This window comes from Dioscorea cayenensis, chromosome 20 (genome assembly GCF_009730915.1).
Source record: "Dioscorea cayenensis subsp. rotundata cultivar TDr96_F1 chromosome 20, TDr96_F1_v2_PseudoChromosome.rev07_lg8_w22 25.fasta, whole genome shotgun sequence".
NCBI classification, from domain to species: Eukaryota; Viridiplantae; Streptophyta; class Magnoliopsida; order Dioscoreales; family Dioscoreaceae; genus Dioscorea; species Dioscorea cayenensis.
The window spans coordinates 31836576-31862581 of record NC_052490.1 but is presented as its reverse complement, the minus strand read 5'-3'; the positions used below and the strand labels follow the sequence as shown (position 1 = coordinate 31862581).

Sequence of the window (26006 nt, the reverse complement as noted above, 5' to 3'; positions counted from 1 at the left end):
AAGCTAGAACAAAATGGATCTATTACTCTTAATGGCAACAAAACAATACTTAACCAAAAAGCAAGTAGACTCAAGTTGCTGGAAGCATTAAGCGTAATAATTAAGGCACGTCTTGTGTCTTGTTGCTCATGATTTTACTCAGGAGTATGACATTAATTGGTTATGAGGAAACATTTGCTCATGTGCCCAATTTGGCAACTGTTCGTTTTTTTTTACTATTGCAACCACTCGTTGCTGGCTACTTCATCAGGTAGATGTGACCAATATTTTTTTACATGGCAAACTTTCTGAGAATGTTTACATGATCCCCTCCTGGTCTCTCTCATCTTTCTCGGTATATTTGTCATCTTAATTTATCGAGCTATTTATGGTCTAAAACAGGCATCTTGCGCCTTGTTTGAGCGCTTTTGATATATATATATATATATTGTTGCAGCAATTATGTTCCAAATGTAACTGGAGTGCTTTGATATAATTATCTCTTATAATTAAAAGTAAAAGAAAAAAAAAACATGAAGATGTTTCTATATATATATGTAGGTTACATAATGCCCGACTTCGTAAGTACAACTTGACAAGCCTGTTTGTTCCTTTATCTTTCCACACTGTTAAAGCTAACAACTTTCACGGTTTCACCTACACCAGTACTAATTATCACAACTCTTTAAGGCCCTTGCTTCATATCCACCACCTTCTCTCTTTTTAATACTATAAGGAGCATAAGTCCCAAAAACCTTATCCCACACAACAAAGAAAGGTTGTGAGAAGTTACACTTGCTTCCAGAAAGCTGGTGATGCACATCATGATAAGCAGTGTTGTTACTGAACAACAACTGAAAAGGATTCCATGGCAAAACAAGACCACAGTGATCATCAATCCCTTTAATGGTTGTAAATGAGAAGAAGAAGATTGATGTCCTTGCTGACATCCCTGAGATGAAGAAGGCCATAGCTCCACTTAAAGCCTCTGTGAGAAATCCATCCAAAGGGTGGTTGTACTGAGCTGCAAAAGCATAGGGTGCAACAACCCTGTGATGCCATGAGTGGAAGTTTCTGTACAAGAACTTGTTTGAATGCATGCACCGGTGAACCATGTATTGCCATGCATCCAATACGAACATTGCGACGAAGATTTGCCGAGCCAGTGTCGGAAAAGATGATGTAGTACTTGTGCTGGTTGTTTTAGATTGATTGGGATCATGTGTTAACTGATCAGAATAAGAAGAAGAAGATGATGATGAATATTAATTATATATAAGATTAATATTTAAAGATATATATATGTATGTATATATATATGGAGGTATATATATATATGGATATATGTGTACCTTGAAGATGAGGAATGTAGTGGCAGCTTGAAGACTTTGTTGGAAAAGAACTCCTTTGAAGACATCAAGCTTGGAAACTAAGTTCTTGGTATCTTCATCTCTTCTGGAATGGAGTCTATAGTTGTCTAAAGAGCCAAGCATCTCATACAAGCCTGAATAAACCCAGTAAACTATGAGTGGGACAATCATCACCATGAATTCATCTGAACTAAAGAACTCATCCATTGTGAAAGAGAGATAGAGAGAGATAGCTAGAGAAAGATGATGTGGGATTCTATGGAGTAGTGTGTGTGTGTGTGTGTATATGGTTTTCACTTTGCATGATTGAGAAGAAGGTGGTGAGGTTTATATAAATGCACAAATTAATCATTAATGGAAGCCGTGTCATGTGAAAGAAGAGAGCAAGGTGGCAGTTGAAATAAATGAGGCTCTACGTGGACTTTTTCCATAGTTTTTGCGCATTAATTTTTTGGGAAATTGTCAGATGTTTGCAAGTCTGATAAAGTCAAGGAATGAGAGGGCAATTAGATTTGTGGGTTTATACGTATGCCGGGAAATGTTGGAAATTAATCCATTTTTTTAATTCTTTTTCAATTGACTTAAAAAGGACCAAAATTATATTTTAATCCTTTAATTATATTTTAATTCAATAAGTTAGTTTAATTTTTCTTTAGGAACCAAAAGTATAACATACTTTAATGTTATCCTTCTAAATAACTTTAATATGATTTGTCAATACATTTAAAAAAAAATTAGTAAAAGTGATTGGAATAGTAGTGGTTATTAAATTAAATGAAAACAAAAGACCTTTATAATTTTAAAAAAATAATTATACCTTTGAAGTTTCATAGAAGCTCCAATAATTTGTGATGATCATTTGAATTCTTAGGATTAAACATTTAAAATACTTTTCAAACAAAAAATATTTTATTAATTTTTCTTGTTGACACGCTCAAATTATTAAGAAAATATCACTATGTCAGGTGTTTTTATTAATAAACCAACTAAACAAGAAAGTTCAATTCTCAACATGTTTAAATTCTTTGAAACTTTTCACATGAATTTTAAACCGTGGTCAATAATGTCACTAAAAATTTTTGACCATCCATTTAATAAGCAATTAAAAATTTTATCTGTTCAATTTAGTAAATTGGAGTTTGTTAACTATTGTTTTCGAGTATTTTTTTATTTATTTTTAAGATTTCAATTGAAATCAAGGAAGTATTATTCCCAATGTTGTCCTATAATCTATATTCAATGAAATTCTATTGAGCAGTTTTTTGTGTATTATCTTGTCTAATTACTACTACAAAAGAGATTTTTGTGTGTATATATATATATATATATATATATATATATATATATATATATATATATAAACTACAATTTACTGAAGAAAAGCAATAGTTACAAAGCTAAAATAAAAAATAGATAAAAACAAAGAGAACTATAAGTCCACCAAAAATGGAAAAGGCCAGAAGACAATAAAAAAGGTGACGGAAAAAGAAAGGGTACAATAACTTTGGTCCGAATTGATCAAACCAAATCCACATCACTTCGCAGCTTAAAATTAGCACTTTAACCACAACCAACAGGAGGATGGACCGTTAATGTTAGGAGCTAAGAAACCCATGAAACTGAGGCTTCGTTTGATAGTTGGAATCGATTCTTTCAATATGTTGTTGTTGTTGTTGTTGTTGTTGTTGTTTTCTTTTTCTATTTAATACTTCCAGAGTTGCAAGAATCCAAGTAAAAAGCATGCGATTGATTTTAACAATTATAAAATGTAAGGACAAAGCAGTGCAATTGAAGATGTGATTGTTATGCTAATAAAAAGATTTTCTAAATCATATAGATTAAAGTTGCAGTTGAGCCTCAAGGAGGACCAAAGACGCTAGAAGGCGGGGAGGTTGAAAATGTATCTATAATGGCCCGAAATTCAAGAAGTAAAGGCAAATGAGGAGCATGTCGTTGATTGATTCTTCTGTTAAATGACAGAGTATACATGCATATTACTGTTGAGATTCTATTGCAACATTGTTTTACAAAATTGTCTAGTTAGAATTTTATTTTCCCAAGCAAGTCAATTGAAAATGTGATGTTTGGCTCCTCTTTCACTTTCTTTTCTTTTCTATATGTGTAGTTGAATAGAAAATTGGCCATTTGTAATATTTAGCTATTTTGGGGCTTTCAGACCAATGTCTATTTAAGCTCATCTTTCAATCCCCAGATGGTAGAGATTGGCTGGTCTTTTGGGTTTCTTAAGAGAGCTAGGGATTGAGAGAAAAGTTTGGAGAATTGGGAGTTGGAGCCTATCCATTGTTGTTAGCTCCCATTTTGTATTGCTTCGTCTCTATAGTGAATTGATGGTCTCTATACAGATATTGTCAATTTTTTTAATAGAAAAACCTTTCTTTTGATTTTGTGCCTAAGAATATATACCTATATAGTCACCAATATGTTCCAAATGTAACTAGAGTGCTTTGGTATAATTATCTCTTATAATTAAAAGAAAAAAAAAAAACGTGAAGATGTCTTCGATCCATATATAAGTTACACAATGTCTGACTTTGTAAGTACAACTTGACAAGCCTGTTTGCTCCTTTATCTTTCCACACTGTTAAAGCTAACAACTTTCACGGTTTCACCTACACCAGTACTAATTATCACAACTCTTTAAGGCCCTTGCTTCATATCCACCACCTTCTCTCTTTTTAATACTATAAGGAGCATAAGTCCCAAAAACCTTATCCCACACAACAAAGAAAGGTTGTGAGAAGTTACACTTGCTTCCAGAAAGCTGGTGATGCACATCATGATAAGCAGTGTTGTTACTGAACAACAACTGAAAAGGATTCCATGGCAAAACAAGACCACAGTGATCATCAATCCCTTTAATGGTTGTAAATGAGAAGAAGAAGATTGATGTCCTTGCTGACATCCCTGAGATGAAGAAGGCCATAGCTCCACTTAAAGCCTCTGTGAGAAATCCATCCAAAGGGTGGTTGTACTGAGCTGCAAAAGCATAGGGTGCAACAACCCTGTGATGCCATGAGTGGAAGTTTCTGTACAAGAACTTGTTTGAATGCATGCACCGGTGAACCATGTATTGCCATGCATCCAATACGAACATTGCGACGAAGATTTGCCGAGCCAGTGTCGGAAAAGATGATGTAGTACTTGTGCTGGTTGTTTTAGATTGATTGGGATCATGTGTTAACTGATCAGAATAAGAAGAAGAAGATGATGATGAATATTAATTATATATATTAGATTAATATTTAAAGATATATATATGTATGTATATATATATATATGGGGGTATATATATATATATGGATATATGTGTACCTTGAAGATGAGGAATGTAGTGGCAGCTTGAAGACTTTGTTGGAAAAGAACTCCTTTGAAGACATCAAGCTTGGAAACTAAGTTCTTGGTATCTTCATCTCTTCTGGAATGGAGTCTATAGTTGTCTAAAGAACCAAGCATCTCATACAAGCCTGAATAAACCCAGTAAACTATGAGTGGGACAATCATCACCATGAATTCATCTGAACTAAAGAACTCATCCATTGTGAAAGAGAGATAGAGAGAGATAGCTAGAGAAAGATGATGTGGGATTCTATGGAGTAGTGTGTGTGTGTATGGTTTTCACTTTGCATGATTGAGAAGAAGGTGGTGAGGTTTATATAAATGCACAAATTAATCATTAATGGAAGCCATGTCATGTGAAAGAAGAGAGCAAGGTGGCAGTTGAAATAAATGAGGCTCTACGTGGACTTTTTCATAGTTTTTGCGCATTAATTTTTTGGGAAATTGTCAGATGTTTGCAAGTCTGATAAAGTCAATGAATGAGAGGGCAATTAGATTTGTGGGTTTATACGTATGCCGGGAAATATTGTTGGACCAAAGTTATATTTTAATCCTTCAATTATATTTTAATTCAATAAATTAGTTTGTTTTTCTTTATGAACCAAATTTATAATATGCTATAATTCTATACTTCTAAAGAACTTTAATATGATTTATCAATACATTTAAAAAAAAAATTTAATTAGTAAAAGTGATTGGGATAGTAGCGGTTATTAAATTAAATAAAAACAAAAGACCCTCATAATTTTACTAAAATAATTATAACTTTGAAGTTCCATAAATTAAAAGCTCCAATAATTTGTGATTTTATTTGAATTCTTAGGATTAAACATTTAAAATACTTTTCAAACAAGAAATGTTTTATTACTTTTTCTTGTTGACACGCTCTAATTATTAAAAAAAAATATCACTATGTCATATCTTTTTATTAATAAACCAAATAAAAAAGTTCAATTCGAAGAAATGTTTTATTACTTTTTCTTGTTAACACGCTCTAATTATTAAAAAAAATATCACTATGTCATATCTTTTTATTAATAAACCAAGTAAGAAAGTTCAATTCTCCAACATGTTTAAATTCTTTTGAAACTTTTCACATGAATTTCAAACCATGATCAATAATGTTACTAAAAATTTTCAACCATCCATTTAATAAACAATTAAAAATTTTATCTGTTCAATTTAAGAAATTGGAATTTGTTAACTATTGTTTTCAAATTTATATTTATATTTTTAGGATTTCGATTAAAGTCAAGGAAGTATTATTCTCAATGTTTTGTCCTATAATCTATATTCAATGAAATTCTGTTGAGTGGTTTTTGTGTATTATCTTGTCTGATTACTACTGCAAAAGAGATTATCGTATATATATATAAATGGATAACTTATTAGATAAATAAAACAATACAAAACAAACACAAGATTGTTGAAAATTATCGAACACTTTTAATATATGTGTTTATCAATTTTTTTCAGAAAAAAAAAATTTGTTGAACACAAACATTAATTACAAAGCTTCTGGCCATGGAAAAGTGCAAAGAAAAAGAAGCATGGGAAGGAAACATGGACAAAATATTGTTCTCACTAATGATGGTGAGAGAAATATCACCCTTAGAGGCATTGCTACTAACTAATATATATATATATATATATATATATACATTACAATTTATTGAAGAAAAGCAATAATTACAAAGTTAAAATAAAAAATAGATAAAAACGAAGAGAACTATAAGTCCACCAAAAATGGAAAGGGACACAAGACAATAAAAAAAGAGATAGAAAAAAAAAAGGTACAATAACATTGGTCCGAATTGATCAAACCAAATCCACATCACTTCGCAGCTCAAAATTAGCACTTTAACCACAACCAACGGGAGGATGGACCGTTAATATTAGGAGCTAAGAAACCCATGAAGCTGAGGCTTTGTTTGATAGTTGGAATCGATTCTTTCAATATGATGATGTTGTTGTTTTCTTTTTCTATTTAATACCTCTAGACTTGCAAGAATCCAAGTAAGAAGCATGCGGTTGATCTTAACAATTATAAAATGTAAGGGCGAAGCAGTGTAATTGAAGATGTGGTTTTTGACAAGAGTAACAGACAGCCCGAAGGCCCTGCTGAATCGTCAGGGGCGTGCACAAGTCTCGGTGGAGCAAGTGGGGGCGCGACCCGTGCACACATGGCGATGGGACCACCCGCACACAACCACCGCTCACATCACCCAGAAATGTGCTCTCAGCCGAGAGTCGAACTCTCACCACTCGATGAAGAGCTCTATCGGCGACCCGTATACCAATAGACCATGTGATCGTTGGCAAAGAAGATGTGGTTGTTATGCTGTAACCAAATATTCTAACAAATGGATCTAATAAAAAGATTTTCTAGATCATATAAATTAAACTTGCAGTTGCGTCTCAAGGAGGATCAAAGATGTTGGATGGCGGGGAAGGTTAAAAATGTGTCTATAATGGTCCCAAATTCAAGAAGCAAACGACAAATGAGGAGCAGGTCGTTATTTGATTCTTCAGTTGAATGACAGAGTATACATGCATGTTAATGTTGAGATTCTATTGCAACATTGTTTTACGGAATTGTCCAGTTAGAATTTGTTGTGTATGGCTCATATACACAAGTAAACTACCAGATGTGGGAACGGAGTGGAGTGGCGTGACAACATCTGTCATATTGTGGGAGCATCAGTTTGATAGATTGAGTGCCATGTCTCTTTAGCATTAGAGACATTGATCAAGTCCAAGCAATGCTTGAACTTCCCTGTAGTGATTGTTTTGATCTGATTTTGTAACTGCAACAACAACTCCACCTACAACTGTATTTCCAATTAGCGTGTAGATATTCCTAGCACTCCTTTCTCCTTTCATCACTATCAAACCATTCTTACTCACCACAATGCAATCCTTTTCGGTTTTATAGCCAAAACAGTTTCTATGCAAAGTACCCAAAGAAATCAGATTCTTCTTTAATTCTGGAACATGTCGAACAGAATTTTATTTCCCAAGTAAGCCAATTGAAAATGTGATGTTCGGCTCCTCTTTCACTTTCTTTTCTTTTCTATATGTGTAGTAGAATGGAAAATGGGCTATTTGTAATATTTAGCAACTTTTGGGGGCTTTAAAAAAAATGTCTTTTTAAACTCATCTTTCAATCCCCATATGGTAAATGGTCTTTTGGGTTTCTTAAGAGAGCTAGGGATTGAGAGAAAAGTTTGGAGAATTGAGTGTTTCAAATCCATCTTTTTGTGAGAGAGATTGGTGAGTTGGAGCCTCTCCGTTGTTGTTGACTCCCATTTTATGTTGTTTCTCTATAGTGAATTGATAGCCTCATTACCGCCAATGGTTTTTCCTCAAATGGTTTTCCACGTAAATCTTTGTGTTAGTTGTTGATTCTTATTTCTTTTGCGTTCATCTATTGGTTTTTCTAATGGTTCTTATTTGCTCTTATGGATGTTTGTGCTTGGTGTCAATCTGACACATATGTTCTTTGATATGTTGATTGTTTTCTTAGGACATTGATTGCTCCGGTAAGCTATATATTTCAGGTATTTTGTACTCTGGTAGCTTGTGCACTAAGGTCCATGAACATGGTGTTGTCATCCAAATGTCTTTAGACACAAAACCCTCTAACCAACCGTCATGCAAGAACAAGGTGGATTCACCATCCTAAATAGCAAAAGTGGTACCTAGTTGAAAAGTAGATAGTCACAGTTAAAAATCCATGCTAGAAGAAAGACTTTCTACAAGGAGATGCATGGTGAAATTCTAAATGCCTCCTTAAGTATTTGTTAAAAGAAATGACTTAAGACCAATACCCATCCCAAAGATAGCTTCCACCAACATTTACAAAAGAAAGCATTGTTAAAATATTAAAGATTTAAAATGCCCCCACCCTTTAGTTCCCATGATTTACAAGCATATAGCCAAGCAACTAGCCCACACTTTACATGGCTGAGGTCTTAGATGAACCCATCACTATATTCTTTTATATTAATAATGGTGGACCGTGTATGAAACAAATTAAATATAATGAAATACTCAAGTGCAAATAAATATGATATTAATAATATAATTTTTTAAAAATACAAATCAGCAATATTTATGGGACGAAAAAAATCCAAGCTTCTAGAAACTTGTACTGCTTTGCAAAAGATTAATAAAAATATCTTGTCTCTTCATTTTTAACTACACAATAATTCTTTGAATAAAAATTTTATTTCAAAAAACCTTTACTCTGATTAAATTCTAAATAATTTGTTGGAGAGAAATAATATTTAGACGGAGATGCAATGACAATTAAAATAGATAAACAAAGAAACTTGAGGACGGATGGGACTTCATGACGACCTCCTGGGCGGCGGGACTGGAGCGCATGGCGGAGGACGCGGCGGAGGAGGTGATTCGGGTCGGAGAAATGTGTTCTCTCGCTCTCGGCAAGTGGGGGGGCTTCCTAGGGAGGGTGGAGGTCGACGCTTTTAACGCAACTGTTTCGTAAGGCCAGGTATTTCTTTCGCTAGAGTGGCCAGTCCTCCTAAGGAAGGAGATTCAACGGGGTCTGAGCATCCTAAGGCTTCGACGGAGGAAGGTGGGCAAGGTGGCGGGTGGGTGATGGTAGCCAACCGGAGAAACAGACAGAGCCCGCCATTGGATTCAGCTAACTCTCCGAAGGTGGAGGGCTCCTCGTTGACGGGTACCAAGCGACAGCGGTCGCCGCCTACCTGTGGCCACTGTCTTCGCTCCACTCACCGGACTTCGGAATGCCGACACTTGCTAACTTGTAAGCGATGTGGGGGAGTGGGGCATATGGCCTCTGGATGTCGGGTGGAGCTGCCGTCACCGCCCAGACGGCGAAGGGCTCCGACTGGGGGGCTCGCTCGATGGCGCCCCAGGTGGTCTCAGACCGAGCAACGATTGACCGTCTTCATCCTCAGAAGGTCGGTATCTCGCTCTCGCTTACGCAGGAGACAGCGAGATTGAGGAAGGACCTGGCGAAGATCATCGTCCTTGACGTCATCTCCGGACAGACTAGTGAGGAAATCTTGCTGGAATTCCTTCCGGGCGCCTTGAATACACCGAGGGTCGAGGCGGTATACGAGTTCCGGGGGAACTCTTTTCTCGCAACACTTTGCAGCGAAGATGAAGCGATCAAGGTCAGTAAGGTTGCGGAGCTCAGCCTGCCATCGAGATTGGGCCCGTGCGTCATCTCCATCTCACCGTGGACAGCGGAGGTTGGCTCGATTGGCTCAGCATCCGGTAGGGGCCAGGTTCTTCTCATCTGGAACCTTCCCCTCCATGCGTGGACTTGGCCAGTATTGGTGGAGCTACTAAAGCCGATCGGAGAATTGGTGGCGATCCCCCAACCGAGCAAACCTCATAAGTCGTTCCTCTCGGTTCTCGTTCGATGTCATCAGAGGGTGTCTTTGCCTTTTGAGATCTCCCTAAGCTTTGGCATGAGGAGGTTCATGGTTCTGATAACTGATAATAAGCTGCCTTTTCCGGAGTTTAGACGGGAGCTGGAGAAGTTCTGCTACTCCTCAACGGAGCTGGAGTGTGAACGAGTGGTGGAGGCATCTCGTCAACCTAAATTCACTCATGAAATATCGAAGGAAGCTAAAGGAAAGGAGGTGAAGGGTTCCCAGCATTCAGAGATGGGAAAGGAGCAACGTGAACGTCTTTGGAGGCCAAGGAGTCAAGCGATAGAGACCCGGCCGGTGAGCGATGCTCCCGGGGTCCAAGCTCTCACCGGACCGGTGAATAGTGATCACAACCTACCGACTCCTACCTCTTCTTTGAATATTGTTGTAGAGGCCCGACCGGTGAGAGCTTCTCCCGGGGTCCCGTTAGTATCTCCGTCCTCTCCGGTGGGGGGTGACCGGGATTCTGGCGATCGCCGTGTGAATCACAATGACGTTGATCTCGCTCGGTCCATCGGTCCTTCTCCGGTGGATGCTGAGCTGAGAGATTTGGGTCGGACCGAGGGATCAAAGAAGGTGCATGGGGATGCATGTGCTTCGTCATACATTCCCCCTGCTGTCGAGTGGGGATTGGTCAGGGCTACTCTCGCTCCAAGAGTCAGAGACTGCAGCTTGGGTACGAGGTCGCATGATGGTGACTCTCGGGGGGTTACTAGCGTGCAGGTGGCGAGCTCTGATGAAGGGAGGAGTGCTGATCTCAAGGCAGCTGCTTCTCTTAAGTTGGGTGGGCCACATAGTGAGAAGCTCATTCCTGTTTTTGGGCCCTCTCCTGTGAGCCCTGGCCCGAGTGAGGATTTAATTAGTATGGGGGAGATTGAACTGAATGGCTTAGATAGGGCTAGTGGGCCTGAGCTTGCTGGGCCGATTAACAAGGATTGTTTAAATGAAGAAGGGAGCAAAATTATTGATGGGAAGGAAAGCTCCTATTGTGATCCATCAAAAACCACCGGATGCTTTTTAATCCTCCACCAAATTTTTAAGTGGGCTTTTCTTCACGGTTTTTGGACCCTTGTTCCAACTATGTTCTCAACTGATGTCACTGTTGCCTCAGCTATTAAATCTAGGTCCGACCCACTCGAGCATAATGAGCCACGGGGGGGTGATCATCATGATGATAACCTACAAGGCACGGAAATCCATGGGGACAAAGAATCTGAACAGGAGATCTATAGCTCCGATAGTAGACATTCTGATGACTCTGAGACTGACTTTGAGGAGAAAGTTCGTAGATTGCTGCTCAATGGTCAGACCGAGGACCCTAATCAGGGCACAAGAAGGAGTGAGCGCAGGAAAAAGCCCTCATCCAGATGGAATGAGGAAGCGGGTTTTATTTCGAAGAAAGCTAAACTGGAGGAGCCAAGCAGCAAACTCAGGAGAAGCCTTGATTTCCTCTCCTCTCGTGACTTAGAGCAGGGGGCTCAGTCCGATCCGGTTCCTCCTCAGTGCGAGGGATAGCTCTTTGATGTTCCTGTTTTCCTAGGAGGGGTCTGTCCTCCTAGTGGTCTGTGTTTTTCTCCCTTGTTGTTTTTGTTGTTCTTCTCTTCTCCCACTCCTGGTGGGTAGACTGTTGGCGCTCCTCTCTAGAGTTTTGTTTGTTGGCTATCTTTTTTTAATGAATGTGGTTTATCCACTTTTTTTCAAAAAGAAATAATATTTAGACTCCGCTATTATACAGATATTATCATTTTTTTAATAATGATAATAAAATTAGGCTTTAATTTCTTTTGCTTTTGTGCCTAAGCATATATATATATATATATATATATATATATATATATATATATATTGTTGCACCAATTATGTTCCAAATGTAACTGGAGTGCTTTTGATATAATTATCTCTTATAGTTAAAAAGTACATGAAGATGTCTCGACACAATGTCTGACTTTGTAAGTACAACTTGACAAGCCCGTTTGTTCCTTTATCTTACCTCACTGTTAAAGCTAAACAACTTTTACGGTTTCACCTACACCAGTACTAATTATCACAACTCTTTAAGACCCTTGCTTCATATCCACCACCTTCTCTCTTTTTAATACTATAAGGAGCATAAGTCCCAAAAACCTTATCCCACACAACAAAGAAAGGTTGTGAGAAGTTACACTTGCTTCCAGAAAGCTGGTGATGCACATCATGATAAGCAGTGTTGTTACTGAACAACAACTGAAATGGATTCCATGGCAAAACAAGACCACAGTGATCATCAATCCCTTTAATGGTTGTAAATGAGAAGAAGAAGATTGATGTCCTTGCTGACATCCCTGAGATGAAGAAGGCCATAGCTCCACTTAAAGCCTCTGTGAAAAATCCATCCAAAGGGTGGTTGTACTGAGCTGCAAAAGCATAGGGTGCAACAACCCTGTGATGCCATGAGTGGAAGTTTCTGTACAAGAACTTGTTTGAATGCATGCACCGGTGAACCATGTATTGCCATGCATCCAATACGAACATTGCGACGAAGATTTGCCGAGCCAGTGTCGGAAAAGATGATGTAGTACTTGTGCTGGTTGTTTTAGATTGATTGGGATCATGTGTTAACTGATCAGAATAAGAAGAAGAAGATGATGATGAATATTAATTATATATAAGATTAATATTTAAAGATATATATATATGTATGTATATATATATATGGAGGTATATATATATATATATGGATATATGTGTACCTTGAAGATGAGGAATGTAGTGGCAGCTTGAAGACTTTGTTGGAAAAGAACTCCTTTGAAGACATCAAGCTTGGAAACTAAGTTCTTGGTATCTTCATCTCTTCTGGAATGGAGTCTATAGTTGTCTAAAGAGCCAAGCATCTCATACAAGCCTGAATAAACCCAGTAAACTATGAGTGGGACAATCATCACCATGAATTCATCTGAACTAAAGAACTCATCCATTGTGAAAGAGAGATAGAGAGAGATAGCTAGAGAAAGATGATGTGGGATTCTATGGAGTAGTGTGTGTGTGTGTATATGGTTTTCACTTTGCATGATTGAGAAGAAGGTGGTGAGGTTTATATAAATGCACAAATTAATCATTAATGGAAGCCGTGTCATGTGAAAGAAGAGAGCAAGGTGGCAGTTGAAATAAATGAGGCTCTACGTGGACTTTTTCATAGTTTTTGCGCATTAATTTTTTGGGAAATTGTCAGATGTTTGCAAGTCTGATAAAGTCAATGAATGAGAGGGCAATTAGATTTGTAGGCGGATACGTATACCTAATACCGGGAAATGTTGGAAATCCATTTTTTTTTAATTCTTTTTCAATTGATTTTAAAAAGAATATTTTTGCCAAAATTAGTTGGTTTAATTAATTAACAGCATTAAAAATAAGTCTCTTATATAACGTGCATAGGATGAAAATATGATTTTTTAAAAATTAATTTTTTTTTTGAAAAGGGAAAAAATATTTCCTACTTAAATTATTTATATATATTTTTTGAAAATTATATCAAAAATATGATCCGTACATAGATAGACGTGCAGCAATGTTGTATTTGTTTTTTTTTTTTTTAATATTTTTATTTTTTAAATTGATTTAATTAAGATGTCGGATTTAATTTAATTATATTTTGAAGTCATATTATAAAACTTGATTTGTAGGTAGGTAAAATTCTTGTGCATGATTCAGGAGTTATTTAATAATGCTTGTTTTTAAAACTTATACTAGAATTCCCTGCTTAAACAAATTGTATAATGTGATCATATATGTAAACTTGATTGAAATGAAGGAATTCATTGCCATGATTTAGTGGTTTACTCCATTATTTTAAAAAGATTAGTTAGCTTTTAAAATAATATACTAAACCCTTAGGTTGGCGAAACTTATTAGTCGGTGAGAAATCACTATTTTTTAATAATTTTTTCCTTTTTCATGTGAGTCTCATTGGAGCCATAAGTTGAAAACTTGAAACACTTCACCAAAAAAATAATATTTTATATGATTTAGTGGTACAAATAATTCATAATATCTAAAATAAATCACATAAAAGTGACATTTAGCTGAAATTTTAGAACTAGACAAAGAATGACTTTCAGACAAGTTCAGAACATTAAATTCCCAAGCTAACACCCACTTTAAAATAGTGACAGTGTGGAAAATGTCACAAATAAGCAATAATAATATGATGATATGGTTGCCCGGGTTGACCGACTATACTTGATTAGGTCAGACCAAGTCAAATGGTCTGGCTCACAACAGCCACCCATCTCATCAAAATTAACACAACGCACTGTTTTATGGCCGACATGCATTTAGATGGCTTTCACATATTGATTGCTACTATTTATATCCCTCCATTCCGAATTAAATGTTATTTTTTAAAACAAAATTTCAAAGTAATTATCGTTTTATGTTATCAAAATAAATTTTTTCCAAAACTTTTACCCATATTTAATAAGTAATTTTAATTAAAGTATTTTAAAAAAAATTTAAAAAAAAACCAACAATACAATTGGTGAAAAAATTAATAAAAAAAATAATATTCAATTATAATTATAGTTCCAAAAAATGAGTAATTTAGTCATTTAACTTAATTTTGATTGAATTATACATATCCCAAAAAAATTTATTATTGTCTTAATTATTGTACAAAAGGCTAAAACAATAATTAATTCAGAACAGAAAGAATAGCAAACAAAGACCGAGATTCTTTTTCCAATAGTGTCATCCTTAAAAGGTTAAACCTTTTTTGTTTTTTTTGTTTTTTCTTCTCTTTACTTAAATTAAGTTGGCATGTAGTCCATGCATATGCAGCTTGAATTTTTAACTAATCATCAGAAACACGGTTAGGCCAAACATAAAACATGCAAAAAAAAAGAATAAATTATAAAAAAAGGATGTGCATGCAAAAGGTGGTATTACAAAATATGTTAACTGATGAGGTTTCAAAAGAATCATTTCAAATGATATATAATATAAACAAAGGAATGGGCGGTACCATATGTTGATTAACAATCAGAGAAAATCGCCAGATGGTTCATGTCTGGTTGTCAAATGGCAGTCAATCTTGAGGACTTTCCTTCTTTGAAATTCTTGTTCTGATTCCTCCTGCATATAGAATGAATAATACAGTCTATGAATACAAGAGTAAAAATGTCGGCAAGAAACAGCAAGTAATATCTTGCTGCAGGAGAATAGTCTGTGAAAGTATCAAAACGGTTGTGCACAATCAAGGTATTGAATTATCTGATGCGATACTGACACCTAGTAGAAGTTTATTTATGAACATTTATGTCTATATTAGTATCGTATCTACTACCAAAGATGATCCTAGCATTATGAATCACCTACCTTCAACTTCGACAAATTCAACTTCTTTCACTGAATCAGCAGCAGCATGGTATTCAAACCTGCAAAATTCTCACAATAGACATCAATGGAAGTGTTCTTTGTAGAAAATAAGACCTGGAATATCAATTTCTTTTTTTAAAAAAAAATTCATGTCAAATCCAACAAATCTTGTTTGAAGTGTACCAATTTCATACTTTAACCACTCCATTATTTGTAAGAATAATTAACCTTAATTTGCAGGTCAATGACTGCCAAAAGTCAGTATCAGCACTAGAATGTATTTGATTAACAGAAAAAAAAAAAAAACCTTTATGTGACTTATCCTCCAGGCTCTATAGTACTTAAAGAGTGTGATTTATGTGCCCTTGTCTTACTCCACCTAGATTTACTTGGTGAAGAAAACAAAGCATGTGGCAGGACTTAATATGTGTACAAGCATGACAATAAAAGAACAGTGTCAACAAATAAACAATATAAATGCATCAACAGTACATTATCCTAGACGCCCAACCACCAGGGCAAATATCAATGAATTGATGTGTCATGGCCTTAAATAGTTACATGTCCTTAAAAAGATGGCAAGCCAAAATGCTAACAATATAAATGCACCAGAATTAAATTATTCCAACCACCAACACAAAAGCTGAAGCATGTACACATGACCTAAAAGAAAAATCAAAGCGCTACTTTTATTATTTTTAACTTTTATTTTGTCAATTACTTCCCATTCCGAGCCCATCCCCAACCACAATCTTGCTATAATGAGGCTGCATAGCAAGAAACCAAGAAACCACTAAATTAACAAAGCAATGCCAACTGCATGCTCTGACAATTCCAGTAAAAAAAAAAAAAAATTGATTAAGAGACTGGTTTCTGCCAACGCGATGGCACATGGCACAGTAGAGCACCCAAGAGGTAATATAATCAGACTCCTAGATTCAAATGAAGCCTCATGGAACAAAATATACTACTAGCTATTGCTTTCATTCCAGAGTCAACAAAAAATTACATATGATGTAACCAAAGGTTGACGAAAACTTTCATGTAATCAGCATATTTCATAGAATAAAAATACCTAAAATAATAAATTTCAAAGTAAAAACCCTACCACTCCCAGAAAAATCTCAGTGCCAGCAGATTTGAATATTTCAGCCTACCTACTGCAATATGACTCAAAATATAACACATCCCAAAGAATAAAAATTTATTAAACAAGAAAATTCCCAAGTAAAGACCCTATTGAACTTTATAAAATCCTAGTGCCACTAGATTTATGCAATTCAGCCTAACTACCGCCGTATGAGTAAAAAAACAAATGGCTCCAATATAATGCATTTGACAAGTTCATGTACCACAGACAAGAGCCACTCTTTTGTAGAAAAGACAACTTAGCTAGCACCACCAAAAATTATCACTGTTTTGTAAACTTCTAGCAGAAGTCCCGAACAAATGGCTACAAAATGCAATCTAAACCATAAACCGTAAAAGTATTCTTCTAACTACTGTTGGATTGAATTTGCAGACTATTAGATATTGCAACAATTAGAAAAGCAAGGAATTTTTCCAAATTTAAAAAAAAAAACAAAAAACAAAAACATACAAACAAACAAACCTTTGAGGACACTAAGGAAAATATGACATCAATGTTAACTAATTTAATTGAAGAAGCTAGTAGTACTTAGATGATTGCTACACCACAAAAAACTAAGATATAAAGATTTGAATATAGCTCTTGTGGTTGAAATGTGACATCTTGCATGTTTTATATGTTTGTTGTTAAAATCAGGTTCACCAAGGCATAAATTTGAAGATGCAAAAAAAATTCTTATGAGTTTCTAAACAAGAGCCCAACTGCAATAGCTTGAAAATGGCCCAAGTGGCAATCATTTATATATCAATTATTTTTTCTGGGAACTGATATGCCTGGAATGTTTGACTTCCCACTTGCAAAACTAGTTTCAAAGTGACAGACCTGAATAATATGCACTAAACTGACAGAACCACATATGATTGTTAGTTTGAAAAATAAAATAAAATAGCATATGACCAGTTAAAAACATGTCGTACGTGTGCTGATGTTGATGAATAGGGCAAATCAGATGAAGTAGAAACAAGAGATGAGAGCCATATATAAATGTATAACGATTGCCCAATCATTGTAATAGATGACTAATCATATTATAGATAATTAGGAATTGTATGTAAAGCCAATAATGAATCACAATTGCACCACACCATATGGTGATCTACACTTGCCTATGTTGAAGTGCCATACAATAACCAAAAGGTTGTGAAGACACACCAGTGAGATTACCTAGTGCTTTTTAACGACCACGTAGGAAGAGACAAAACAAATTACTGAAAGCAGTTTTACCTGTTTGAGAAATCCACCTCAAGTTCATATTCAGATGTGCTTCTGGTAGCATCAACTAGCACACTAACAATTTCTGTCTTCCGAGTGCTGGCCATTAGGCAATCATACTCGCTTGGAACAATGATTGCAAAAAAATTATCACTCAACTTGCTCAAGCATAACTTATCGACAGCTGCAAGTGCAATGCGTCGTTTTAACAAATCAGAATCTGGGTCAATAATGTAAATGGCAAAGTCCGTAATTAACAAGATACGCTGCTTCATCTTTCCTGATCCAGTAAACTTTAGAACCCTGTCCGCAAACAGAACCTTGTCATCACCTGCATAGATGCAGTGGTTTTGGCATAAGTGACAAATTCCAATTATTCAATTGTAAATAACCATAAATTAACTTGCTTTGTCAGTAATTTACACTACCAAGAACTATAATCATTGAAGACAGCCAGAGTATTCCAAAAGCTCAGGGAACCTGAATCATCAACAGGCTTTCAAAGATAGTTTGTTCAAGTTCCTTGATAACCTTTAAAAACATTTTCACAAATTATAAAACAAAATAAATTAGAGAGTGCCAGTTGGAGAAGTGTGCAATGTTTGCGATCACTTCAATCAAACACAATACAAAACCTAGCACAAAATTTGTAGTCTGGGTAGAATGACTACTAGACATTTTGTTTCTCCAAATTTCTTAATGTCTTAAAATCTTCAAACTGTCTAACCAAATGATTTGGCAGATCCAAAAGAGAACCATTCAAAAGATTCTCAGTAATTATGTTCATGATAGTTAAATTTCCAGCTCATGATCAAGGCAAGCTCTTCTGCAGGTCTCAAGTAGAGAGAAAAAGGACACAGACTGTGGCAAAGACCAAGAAAATGACACCTCTAAGACATCAAATCAATTTACAATATAAATTTTAAATACCTTAATAGAAAGTTGAGACTTGCCAGCAATGTGGCAACAGTCTAATTAACTCTGAGCTCATATCAGATTGAATATTTGACACCATCAAACTTTCAAGTCTAATTAAATACCTAATTTCTGTGCGTTACATTGAGTGTCATGCAAGAGCTGGTTAGACCACATACTCACACAAACATTTCCAACAAAAATTGCATGAGAAAACATCAAAACTTAAAAAGAGCCAACCAAATCTTGAGAAGAGAATAGTCCATCATATTAGATAATACACAGCACCCCCATAAACTAATCAAAATGTGCAAATGTTAAATTATAGGCGCATAATTATCAAACTAATATACATAACAACACTAGTTTGCGTTCCAAACTCAAACACAAATCATGCTTGCCAAAAAATCATAAACATCAAAAACAAAGAAATAAATAATTATAGGAAGACCTTGTTTTGATAGGATCTTCATTAGATGGGGATCAGAAGGCACATCCAAATAATCTCCCTCGCAGTCCCGGTGAAGCGATGCCCTTCCCCGCACCTTCATCCCCATGAACGGCTCCATAACGATCTTCTCATTCTTTGATTGATCTGATCTATCCGATCTAACACTCCCATCATCGTCCACCATAGCATCCATCACCAAGTGCACCCCTCACTCCGGGCACAAACACAACCTGCTTCATGGATCTGAAGCCTTTTCAGGCATCCTAATCCGTCATTTTCGGAAAATATTAAAGAAGAAACGAAAAAATCGGAAAAATTAATTACCTTCAAAGAAATCCTCCAGAAAATCATCAATCTCGAAGCAAACCAACGGCAATTATTAGACCTCTCTTCACTAGTCTGATTTCAAGTAGTGAAATCTAACCTAGTGAAATCAGCATTCAATCAAGAAGATTGGCGCCATGATTCCAAGTTCAGCATAAAAATAACAGAGAAAAAAAAAAAAAACCCCACACCCCCATTGAGATCACTCAACTAATCATTCATTAATCAAACACTGACATCAAACAAACCCTACATCCTATACATGACATGGACGAACACAAACAGATGCATAAACTTCAAAAGCAACAATGAGAGATCTACGGTTATGCACGCTCCCCACGGATACGGCGAGCGAGCTGAATGTCCTTAGGCATGATGGTAACCCTCTTGGCATGAATGGCGCAAAGGTTCGTGTCCTCAAAGAGACCCACAAGATAAGCCTCGGCAGCCTCCTGCAGGGCCGCAACAGCAGAGCTCTGGAATCGGAGGTCAGTCTTGAAGTCCTGAGCGATCTCACGAACAAGGCGCTGGAACGGCAGCTTTCGGATCAGAAGCTCAGTACTCTTCTGATACTTCCGGATCTCACGAAGCGCAACGGTTCCAGGACGGAACCTATGCGGCTTCTTCACTCCTCCAGTGGCCGGCGCAGACTTCCTCGCCGCCTTCGTCGCCAGCTGCTTCCTCGGCGCCTTCCCGCCGGTGGACTTCCTTGCCGTTTGCTTCGTACGCGCCATCGCAACGATCTAGGGTTTCAGATCTAGTGATTGCCAACGATGAGGATGAAGACGATGAGGATTTGGCCGGAATTTATAGAAGTTATGGGGGGGAAATTTCAAATTCCCGCGCGAGGGATCGACCAATTGCTGTGATCCAAGCCGTTGATTCTCAATTTTGAGGATCAACGGCTGATATTTGCTGGAAGTCTCGCGGATCGCCAACGTGGCAATATGGACGGTCAGAAGAAATCACATCAAAAATTCAATCTTAGCCGTACATCAAGAGATCTCCAAACTCGAGGTTGCCCGCGAGCTTCGCAATCTTATCACCATCCACCATCGCTCTTGTTGCCCACTCGAATAGGATTCCTCTTTTTCTTAATTATTTATTAATTTTAATTTTAATTCCCTAATCCATCCGTTAATTAATTGTTTATCTTCTAATTATTACGCCTGGCCATAAAGCTCTCCATCCGATCCCCCTTTCCTCTTTCTTCCATTCCTTGCGACCTCGCGCTTGGAGAAGCATCTGATCCGTGTTAATCTCTTCCCCAAGGTATTCGTCGTGTTGTTGTTGTTGTTGTTCTTCGATTTTGATCTCTGGTGGCTTTCTTTTGATGTGATTCTCATCGATCTAGGTTTTTTTTTTGGTTGGTTGGAGTAGGTTGTCGCCCATGGCTTCCAAGCGGATCCTCAAGGAGCTCAAGGATCTGCAGAAGGATCCTCCAACGTCTTGCAGCGCCGGTATCTGCTTTATCGATTTCTTTGTGTTTTGTTGACGCTTTTGATGTAGTTTTTTTCTTTTTTGGGGCTTGATTTTAGCTGCTGCTTGTGTTGTAGATCCGATCCAATTGTTGATGTGTTTGTTGATTGTGCTTTCGTTTCTGGAAGTTGCTTGCCTTTTGATCTTTGCTGTTGCTTGCTATGTTTTTGATAAGTTTGACGATTTGTGATGTTCATGTGTGTGTTAGTTCTGGAGATGCTTATTGAGTGATGCTTGCCTAGGCATGAGATCTGTTGTTTTTTTTTTTCTCTCTCGAGTCTTTTGATATTGTTGTTATTGGCATGATAACTATCAATCCAGGGTGGTTTCCAACATGAGTTATTTGGAGGGTGAATAATACATGATAACTTCTATAGAAATGATTTTATTTTTGAATTATTTTCTTTTTTTTCCAGTCATACTAATTTTGTTTTATTTTTCTTTTTGAATAGATGCTCAAGTCTAATCAGTTTCTCTGTTGGCTCACTCTGATTCATTTCATGGTTTGGTCTTGCAAAAACAATTTAGTAGGTAGAAGTTTCATTCACGTGATGGTTTTATCATGTAGAAAAACAATTCAATGAGAACAAATCTTTGTCTAGGTTTTATTTTCTAATTTGGAATATTCATCTTATTTAGTACACCCCTTCAGTATGGTGCACTTTGGAAAAATATGCTCACCTATATGGAACTCATTTATAGTGAAATAAATTTGTATGCCTTTCTTATCTGAAAAGGTTGAACAGAGGCAATATTTTCCAGATTAGGTTTTTTGTTTTGTTGATTGGTGTCAAATTCACATGAGGTTTTTTACGCTTGTTTTACTCACTTCAATAATTTATATATTCATGTGATCCTGTGAACTTGTAGTTGCCAAGAAACTAGTTGCTTTTCTATTTTGAGAGCTCAGCATGAACCAGTGGTTGTTTATAAAAGTGGATTTACTACCAAGCCAAAAATCTTGGCTCTGTGGAGGTATACCATGCTAGATAAGACCATGTATTGGTAATGTTCTGTTAGAGCACTCTTTCCTCTTATCTTTGCACTTACAGAAGCCCAACTTATAGATGCAAACTGTCAAATTCTTTGATATATTGTGTGTAAATTCTTATTCAATTATTGATTTTTGCAACTTTTTTTAAGAGTACAGCAGTAAGTTTTCATTCCTAATTTGGAATGAGCTGAACCTGAGCAAGCTGAGCCCAGTGCGAGTTCAATTTGAAATTCCAAATGTAATACTTGATTTTGAAATGAGATCAAAATTCAAGATCAAATTAAGCTGGATTCTTTCTTGAAAGTGTGAATTTGATTTGAAAAGGCTTCAAATTTGACAAGTACTTTTAATTTTATCATATCGATAAGAAACTTTATATAATTTACAAAACTATAACATGTTTACAATTAACAAAATCTTATTTGAATTCTCTGAATTAATGCGTTATAATGAATATATTAAGATATAATATCAATCCCTAAATTGTAAACTCAAGATCCAAGGATATATATTGAATTTCAAGTCGAGCTTCAGTGAGCTAACTTGAGCTCAAGTTCAGCTATATTGCTACTTGAGTTTAAGTATGGACATAAGTTCATTTTTAAATTCAAATCAATTGAGTTGAATCCAGGCAAATTTTGAGCCAAACTTGAGCTACTTGCAAACGACTTGATTATCGCCTGCTTTAATTTCAATTGAGTTAAGTGTTTCTCACAGTTTAATATTCTAATACATAATCTAGCGAGACAAGGATCTTGAAAGATATATGGCTTATCATCATACTTTTATACCCTTCTCAAGATTGGAGCCTCTTAGATAGAATGGTTGTATGGTATTTATGCCCTTGTGCAATAAATTAAGTGTTAATTCCATGGCATGCAATGCTAAATGTACAATCTAGGACAGGCTCATTTGGATTCACTTATAGAAAAAGAGTTTATTCTATGATTTTTGGCAGTGTTCTTTTTTATAATTGGTTCCACTAGAGTTATGTGTTTGGATGCTTAACTTGTAAGTGCTTCTGTGAGTAAGCTAATTACTTGTGGTTTTGTTATGTGCATTTGGGTGTGTCTGTGTGTCTATGGAAGTGCTTCTAAATTATGTATTATCATAAATTGTGTATGAAAGCATAATCAAACTTTCCTTGTAATTACAAATCTAATGCAAATTCATACTCAATTAACATATTAGCACCTAACACCTAGAAAGAATAGATGACTAAATGGAGAAGATGATGAAAATTTTAAATTGGCAAACAAATTATGATTTTATGTTTATATATGGGGAGACAAGGTAATTGTATTTGTTAACTGTATTTGAGTCAAAATACTCTTAAGTTGAGAACTCATGGCTGGCTAGGTTGAGAAAAAAATGGGGGGAAATTACAAATAATAAAAAATAAAAACCTTATGATTTCCAAAGTTGCAAAAAAGGGTCTGTGCTTTTATTTTTTTCCCATTTACAACATATAAGTTTTATTCAATTAAAAAAGAAAAATTGTTAATGGTGCTAACACTATGCTTATATGGTAACGGCAGTTTTGCTAATTCATTTAAAATCTCACTTGGTATAAAAATCCTCTTTTTTTCTCTGTTGAAGTCGCTTTAATAGTGGATTTTTTCATTCCAAGCCAAGTGGGGTTTTTAGTAAATTGGCAAAATTGCCCTTACCATTAATAGTTTTTCTTTTTTTTTTAAACTAAATAAAATAGCATATCCAGTAAATGGAGAAATAAAAGCTCAAGCATTTTTTGCAACTCTGCGAAATCGCAAGGTTTTTTTGTAATTTTTCTCATGGGTTTATATTTTTATAAAGGGCCACAAGCCAATAGTGTGGTTTTGTCAATTTTAGCCACCAATTTTCTAGCTACTTAAAAATAGTACTACAACTTTTGGGTGCTTTTGCTATTTTTTAGAAATGAATCCAAACATGATAATCTGGATCTAGGAGTGCTTATTTGATAAGTTAAGTATTTTTGGGGAAAAAAATTGAAACCAAATGGGCCCTTGAGCAGTTATCATTCTGAACACTTGATGCATGGCTCATCTTGTTTAGCAATGTCTTCGACACGTTCTTAGTTACATGATAAATTTGATGGACATGCTTATGCTATGAAAACTTTTTTGAATTGCTGATCACTCATCTATGGATGCTTTATGTATATCTTTATTGCAGGTCCTGTAGCAGAGGATATGTTCCACTGGCAGGCAACAATAATGGGTCCACCAGACAGTCCTTATGCTGGGGGAGTTTTTCTGGTTACCATCCACTTCCCACCAGATTATCCATTTAAGCCACCAAAGGTATGATAAGAGGCAATCTTTCCTTTTTGGTGAATATCAATGATGCTATAGACTTTTGCTCTTCAGGTGATACTCAGTCCTGATTTTTGTATAGAATGTAAAAACATCAATCCTTTTTATTTGTGATCCAAATGTTTATGTGGTACCATGTGGTTATTAGGATAGGCTCTCTTCTGGATTTTCGTGGTATTCAGGTTACATATGATATATGATTCTCCATTCTCCCTCTTACTGTGTGTGAATTACATTGCCAAGAGGTTCATGCTCCATCTAATTTGTTCACATGTTTGATTGTGTTTATTTGCTTTGTATTACTGTCACAGCTTTATTTGCTTGCTTTTTTTCACCAATGTGTTTGTCTTTTCCTCCTTTCTCAGATTATAGATAAGGAGTCATTCAAATGCATTTCCTATAACCTTATGCTAGTATGCATTAGATTTTTCTTGAGCAGTGAAATGTGGGAAAAAAAACATTTGTACTTGCAGACTGCTGTGCACGGATTCTCTTGTGGTGTGGGTGTGTGTGTGTCTGGAAGTTGAAATGGAAGAATGCAAGATGTTTTGAGTGTACCACAGGAATAAGAAAGTTTACATGAGTAGTTTGAACTTTGAATTTTGTTGACATGCAAGGCAAGGCAATAGCAAAGATTCACAAGGCTAATCATCTGGGAATAACAAAAATGTCTCTTGAGAAGCATCTCAAGAATTTTGGATGCAATGGTGCTTATTGGAATTCATACAATCCAAGGTTTCAGATATACTTTGGTGTCTTGTGCTGTCATTATGCCTTCATTCTAAAGAAAGTTTATGGGCTACTTACCTTGAATTTACAGACTGCAACCAAGCTCTTAGTCATTCATGTTTTGCAGTATAGTGATTTTGTGGCATCGTTGAAACTCATCTGACAACTCTTGGGTTTCGCAGGTAGCATTCAGGACAAAGGTTTTCCATCCAAATATTAACAGCAATGGGAGTATTTGTCTTGACATCTTAAAGGAGCAATGGAGCCCTGCATTAACCATCTCCAAGGTTAATCATCTTCAATAGTTACCAATCTACTGCATTTATATGAAACTCAAATCAAATCGGTGTTCTTACATTTCAACATTCACCTCATCTGTTTCTAGGTCTTGCTTTCAATTTGCTCATTGCTGACCGACCCAAACCCAGACGATCCCCTGGTTCCCGAAATCGCTCACATGTACAAGACTGACAGGACCAAGTACGAGACAACGGCAAGGAGCTGGACCCAGAAATACGCCATGGGCTAAACCCTAATCCTTTGGGGATGTTCAATGGCTCTCCCTGTACTATCTAAGAATTAAATGGTTGTTCTGTATTGTCTCCCTGAAAAGCCAGAAAAAGAACTCATTGGCTTTCTATGGATTGTCAAGAAACAAAGACTAATACATTGTTTGCGTGGGTGATTCCTGTTTGGGTTATAATACCTTTTCTCCTTTCTATTTTTTTTGGTTCATATACTTTGTTTGGTTTCACAGCATGCTAATAAGTAATAACCAATTGTACTGGAGTAATTCTCACTATAGTCCCGCTAATCATTTGTATCTAATTTTTTGTCTTTAACGGGACCAAAGTGAAAAAAAAAAAAATCACCGCCGTTCAATATCACGACCAGTGCGGATCTCGATGGTGTGTGTACGGCCAAAATTAGTAACACGTGGATCATATATGGCT

General features: G+C 36.1%; 6 protein-coding genes across 7 annotated transcripts; 1 reads left to right on the top strand and 5 right to left on the bottom strand.

The window, feature by feature from the left end:
* Positions 1–545: 545 nt before the first annotated feature.
* LOC120251751 (sphinganine C4-monooxygenase 2-like) lies at positions 546–1632 on the bottom strand. Its single transcript, XM_039260394.1, has 2 exons — positions 1332–1632; positions 546–1208 (listed from the first exon to the last, which is right to left on the bottom strand). Exons 1-2 carry the CDS (start codon positions 1554–1556, stop codon positions 648–650), a joined length of 786 nt encoding a protein of 261 aa, XP_039116328.1. The 5' UTR covers positions 1557–1632; the 3' UTR covers positions 546–647.
* Positions 1633–3900: 2268 nt separating this feature from the next.
* On the bottom strand, positions 3901–4972 carry LOC120251762 (sphinganine C4-monooxygenase 2-like). Its single transcript, XM_039260406.1, has 2 exons — positions 4683–4972; positions 3901–4551 (listed from the first exon to the last, which is right to left on the bottom strand). The coding sequence occupies exons 1-2, from the start codon at positions 4905–4907 to the stop codon at positions 3991–3993; spliced, it is 786 nt and encodes a 261-aa protein (XP_039116340.1). The 5' UTR covers positions 4908–4972; the 3' UTR covers positions 3901–3990.
* A 7078-nt stretch (positions 4973–12050) lies between these two features.
* On the bottom strand, positions 12051–13167 carry LOC120251741 (sphinganine C4-monooxygenase 2-like). The gene is made up of 2 exons (XM_039260381.1): positions 12865–13167; positions 12051–12733 (listed from the first exon to the last, which is right to left on the bottom strand). Exons 1-2 carry the CDS (start codon positions 13087–13089, stop codon positions 12173–12175), a joined length of 786 nt encoding a protein of 261 aa, XP_039116315.1. The 5' UTR covers positions 13090–13167; the 3' UTR covers positions 12051–12172.
* Positions 13168–15038: 1871 nt separating this feature from the next.
* Positions 15039–19726, bottom strand: LOC120251743 (myosin IC heavy chain). Of its 2 annotated transcripts, none has more exons than XM_039260383.1 (5): positions 19537–19726; positions 19213–19462; positions 17859–18177; positions 15485–15543; positions 15039–15241 (listed from the first exon to the last, which is right to left on the bottom strand). In XM_039260383.1, the coding sequence occupies exons 2-5, from the start codon at positions 19403–19405 to the stop codon at positions 15195–15197; spliced, it is 618 nt and encodes a 205-aa protein (XP_039116317.1). In that variant the 5' UTR covers positions 19406–19462; positions 19537–19726; the 3' UTR covers positions 15039–15194. The 2 variants fall into 2 exon arrangements, with proteins under 2 accessions (XP_039116317.1, XP_039116318.1); XM_039260384.1 differs by having other exon boundaries at positions 19213–19455.
* Positions 19727–19732: 6 nt separating this feature from the next.
* On the bottom strand, positions 19733–20326 carry LOC120251745 (histone H3.2). Its single transcript, XM_039260386.1, has one exon. It carries the CDS (start codon positions 20268–20270, stop codon positions 19860–19862), a length of 411 nt encoding a protein of 136 aa, XP_039116320.1. The 5' UTR covers positions 20271–20326; the 3' UTR covers positions 19733–19859.
* A 331-nt stretch (positions 20327–20657) lies between these two features.
* On the top strand, positions 20658–25772 carry LOC120251744 (ubiquitin-conjugating enzyme E2-17 kDa). Its single transcript, XM_039260385.1, has 5 exons — positions 20658–20808; positions 20917–20996; positions 24185–24312; positions 25236–25340; positions 25439–25772. The coding sequence occupies exons 2-5, from the start codon at positions 20927–20929 to the stop codon at positions 25580–25582; spliced, it is 447 nt and encodes a 148-aa protein (XP_039116319.1). The 5' UTR covers positions 20658–20808; positions 20917–20926; the 3' UTR covers positions 25583–25772.
* Positions 25773–26006: the final 234 nt, after the last annotated feature.

Bases quoted from the DNA above. Each gene is read 5' to 3' on its own strand.
- LOC120251751 (XM_039260394.1), bottom strand. From the start codon at position 1,556: ATGGATGAGTTCTTTAGTTCAGATGAATTCATGGTGATGATTGTCCCA. The intron at 1,209-1,331 runs GTACACATATAT...TATTCTGATCAG, and splicing joins CTACATTCCTCATCTTCAAG to TTAACACATGATCCCAATCA.
- LOC120251762 (XM_039260406.1), bottom strand. From the start codon at position 4,907: ATGGATGAGTTCTTTAGTTCAGATGAATTCATGGTGATGATTGTCCCA. The intron at 4,552-4,682 runs GTACACATATAT...TATTCTGATCAG, and splicing joins CTACATTCCTCATCTTCAAG to TTAACACATGATCCCAATCA.
- LOC120251741 (XM_039260381.1), bottom strand. From the start codon at position 13,089: ATGGATGAGTTCTTTAGTTCAGATGAATTCATGGTGATGATTGTCCCA. The intron at 12,734-12,864 runs GTACACATATAT...TATTCTGATCAG, and splicing joins CTACATTCCTCATCTTCAAG to TTAACACATGATCCCAATCA.
- LOC120251743 (XM_039260383.1), bottom strand. From the start codon at position 19,405: ATGGATGCTATGGTGGACGATGATGGGAGTGTTAGATCGGATAGATCA. The intron at 15,544-17,858 runs GTAAAACTGCTT...AGAATTTTGCAG, and splicing joins GAGGTGGATTTCTCAAACAG to GTTTGAATACCATGCTGCTG. The intron at 15,242-15,484 runs GTAGGTGATTCA...TTCTATATGCAG, and splicing joins TGAATTTGTCGAAGTTGAAG to GAGGAATCAGAACAAGAATT.
- LOC120251745 (XM_039260386.1), bottom strand. From the start codon at position 20,270: ATGGCGCGTACGAAGCAAACGGCAAGGAAGTCCACCGGCGGGAAGGCG.
- LOC120251744 (XM_039260385.1), top strand. From the start codon at position 20,927: ATGGCTTCCAAGCGGATCCTCAAGGAGCTCAAGGATCTGCAGAAGGAT. The intron at 20,997-24,184 runs GTATCTGCTTTA...TCTTTATTGCAG, and splicing joins TCCAACGTCTTGCAGCGCCG to GTCCTGTAGCAGAGGATATG. The intron at 25,341-25,438 runs GTTAATCATCTT...ATCTGTTTCTAG, and splicing joins CTGCATTAACCATCTCCAAG to GTCTTGCTTTCAATTTGCTC.